Source organism: Penaeus japonicus, unplaced genomic scaffold (assembly GCF_977035675.1).
Source record: "Penaeus japonicus unplaced genomic scaffold, GWHDUDI00000001_assembly GWHDUDI00000040, whole genome shotgun sequence".
Classification (NCBI taxonomy): domain Eukaryota; kingdom Metazoa; phylum Arthropoda; class Malacostraca; order Decapoda; family Penaeidae; genus Penaeus; species Penaeus japonicus.
The window spans coordinates 13,430,849-13,433,348 of record NW_028234442.1 but is presented as its reverse complement, the minus strand read 5'-3'; the positions used below and the strand labels follow the sequence as shown (position 1 = coordinate 13,433,348).

Below are 2,500 nucleotides of genomic sequence, written 5' to 3'. Positions count from 1 at the left end.
TGAAGGAGTTTTGTATTGACAGCAATGGGCTATTGTTAGATATTTTGTGTTGTCAGGAATAGGTTAATGTGATGAGTTTTATATTGTTGTCAGGATATGGATAGTATTAAGCGGATTCATACTTTTTTTTTATCAGGAATGCGATTATAGGGCCTTGTTTTGTTAGGAATGAGCCGACGGGGTTTTCTGTTATCAAGAGCTGTCGTAGCTATTGCAATATTATCTAGGTATGTGTGGACGTGGGTTTGCAGATTGATTTTAATACATATATTGTTACTATTTTTTTTATGTACAATGCACAATCACAAATAAATAAAGAAGATCCAATAACTGTTTTTCAGACCCAAGTCGCGGCCCAAATTGGAAAAGGACAAACTCGGCGACGTCAAATTCACGAGCCTACCAACATCAGAGAGCCAAGTGCCTGTCCTTCTCACCCTGTGGGGGATGTTTGGGAAGCGTTTCCTCCTTCTCGGTGCCGTCTATCTGCTGGCTGAAGCGTCGCGCTTCGTCACTCCTCAGTTCTTGAGGTTAGTTGAAGAAATCGTATGGGACAAGTCTACGGTCACACAGATCTGTTTTCGTAACGTCGTCAAGTGCATGGGTCTGTATATACCAGCGGTCGGCAACTTACGGCTCTCTCAGGAGACATGTGCGGCTCCTGACCTAATTACCGCAAAATTAACAGCTAAAGTAAGCATATATAGCAACAGAACCATTGTGTAGGTAACCATGACTCTGCATGATCCTCCTCTAGAAAGATTCTTCAAAAAATACCATTGTGACTAGACATAGTGCAGCAAGTCCAGTTTATATGTTGGTAGCAAATGTACAATATTTGTTCAATCTTGATACAAATCTAAACAGGTTTCATAAAAGCTTGGTGACGGATTCATAAATATAATAGTTTATTTCATAACAACTGCTGTTATGATTGTTATTATTATTTTTGTTTTATCTATCACTGATGTGTATTTGACTATCTAGACTGTGTATATATGGGATCATGGAAGAGGAAAATGTTTTGTATTCCCACTCATCGTTTATACTGCGGCTCCAGAGCCATTGTTTTTCTGCCTAGGTTGAGGAAACTGGCTCTTCGCAGATTCTGGGTTGCCGACCCCTAGTGTATACAATCAGTACTATAAGTCTAAGGTCGATTTCGCCCGTTTTTACTGTGTGCATAATGATGATTGTTCTAAGAATTAGGATGAAATAAATTAATATCAGGAATTAGGTTGGTATTTTAACTATACAGCATTTGACAAGTGTTCTGTTTCATATAAGGTTCCATTTCAGTCTCTTCCAATGCTTATTCCAATTACTATTTTCACCAATTTCCAGCCTCCTCATAAATTTCATGGCGAACGAGAATCATCCTCTCTGGCACGGCTACTTGTATGCAGTGGCCCTGTTCCTCTCGTGCGTCGTCGCGACTCTCCTCAGGAATAATTTCTACTTCAAGATCACCGTCCTCTCTGTTCGGGTTCGGTCCGTCATCATGTCAGCCGTCTATAAAAAGGTCAGTTTGGCGGTCGAGTACCTAAGCAGCTAGGGGTAAACACACACACATACAGAGAGAGGGGGGGAGGGAGGGAGGGAGGGAGGGAGGGAGGGAGGGAGGGGGAGGGAGGGAGGGAGGGAGGGAGGGAGGGAGGGAGGGAGGGAGAGAGAGAGAGAGAGAGAGAGAGAGAGAGAGAGAGAGAGAGAGAGAGAGAGAGAGAGAGAGAGAGAGAGAGAGAGAGAGAGAGAAAGAGAGATATACAACCGCATACAGACATACACAAATGCAGACATCGACACAAACACAAATGCACACATTGAACAAGTATGTATGCGTTTTTGCGTACCGGATGTATTAAATGTTTATACACCGATGCCATTATCAATCCTCGCAGTAGAGTGACGATGACACAGCAAGTCAGACTCAACATAGCTTTTCCTCCTCTTTTCCACGGAGAAAAAGAAAAGGCATAGATGAAATCCAATAACTCTCTTGTGCTTATTCATCCTCAGCCTGAACTTCATTTTCTTTTACATCTACCGCAACAAAGTCTGTTCTTTTCATCCCGTTCCTAATCCCTCGCTCCCTCCCCCTAGGCCCTCAGCCTCTCTGGGTCCGCGCGGCGACACTCCACCCTGGGCGAGATCGTCAACCTGATGGCCGTGGACGCGCAGTGCGTCGGCGACACCGTCCTCTACCTCTGGAGCCTCATCGGCGCGCCAGTCATCATCCTCATCAGCATGGTGTTCTTGTGGGTGGAGCTGGGTAAGGCCTTCAGGGCGGAGAGGTAGCGGAAGGACTCCTTTGGATAATGATAGACTAGTGTATTGTTGTATATTTATGTGTGTGTGTGTGTAAGTATGTATGTATGTATGTATGTATATATATATATATATATACATATATATATATATATATGTATGTATATATGTATATATATGTATATATATGTATATATATATATATATATATATATATATATATATATATATATAT

The 2,500-nt window shown here is 42.2% G+C and overlaps 1 protein-coding gene across 5 annotated transcripts in view; it reads left to right on the top strand.

The window, feature by feature from the left end:
• Positions 1-2,500, top strand: part of LOC122262358 (ATP-binding cassette sub-family C member 3) — a 25,413-nt gene that overhangs the window by 10,189 nt on the left and 12,724 nt on the right. For all 5 annotated transcript variants that reach the window (XM_043030367.2, XM_043030368.2, XM_086534096.1 and 2 more), the window contains exons 8-10: positions 342-530; positions 1,345-1,522; positions 2,101-2,269. In XM_043030367.2, coding sequence (XP_042886301.2) covers positions 342-530; positions 1,345-1,522; positions 2,101-2,269 — 536 coding nt within the window. The remainder of the gene's footprint in view (positions 1-341; positions 531-1,344; positions 1,523-2,100; positions 2,270-2,500) is intronic.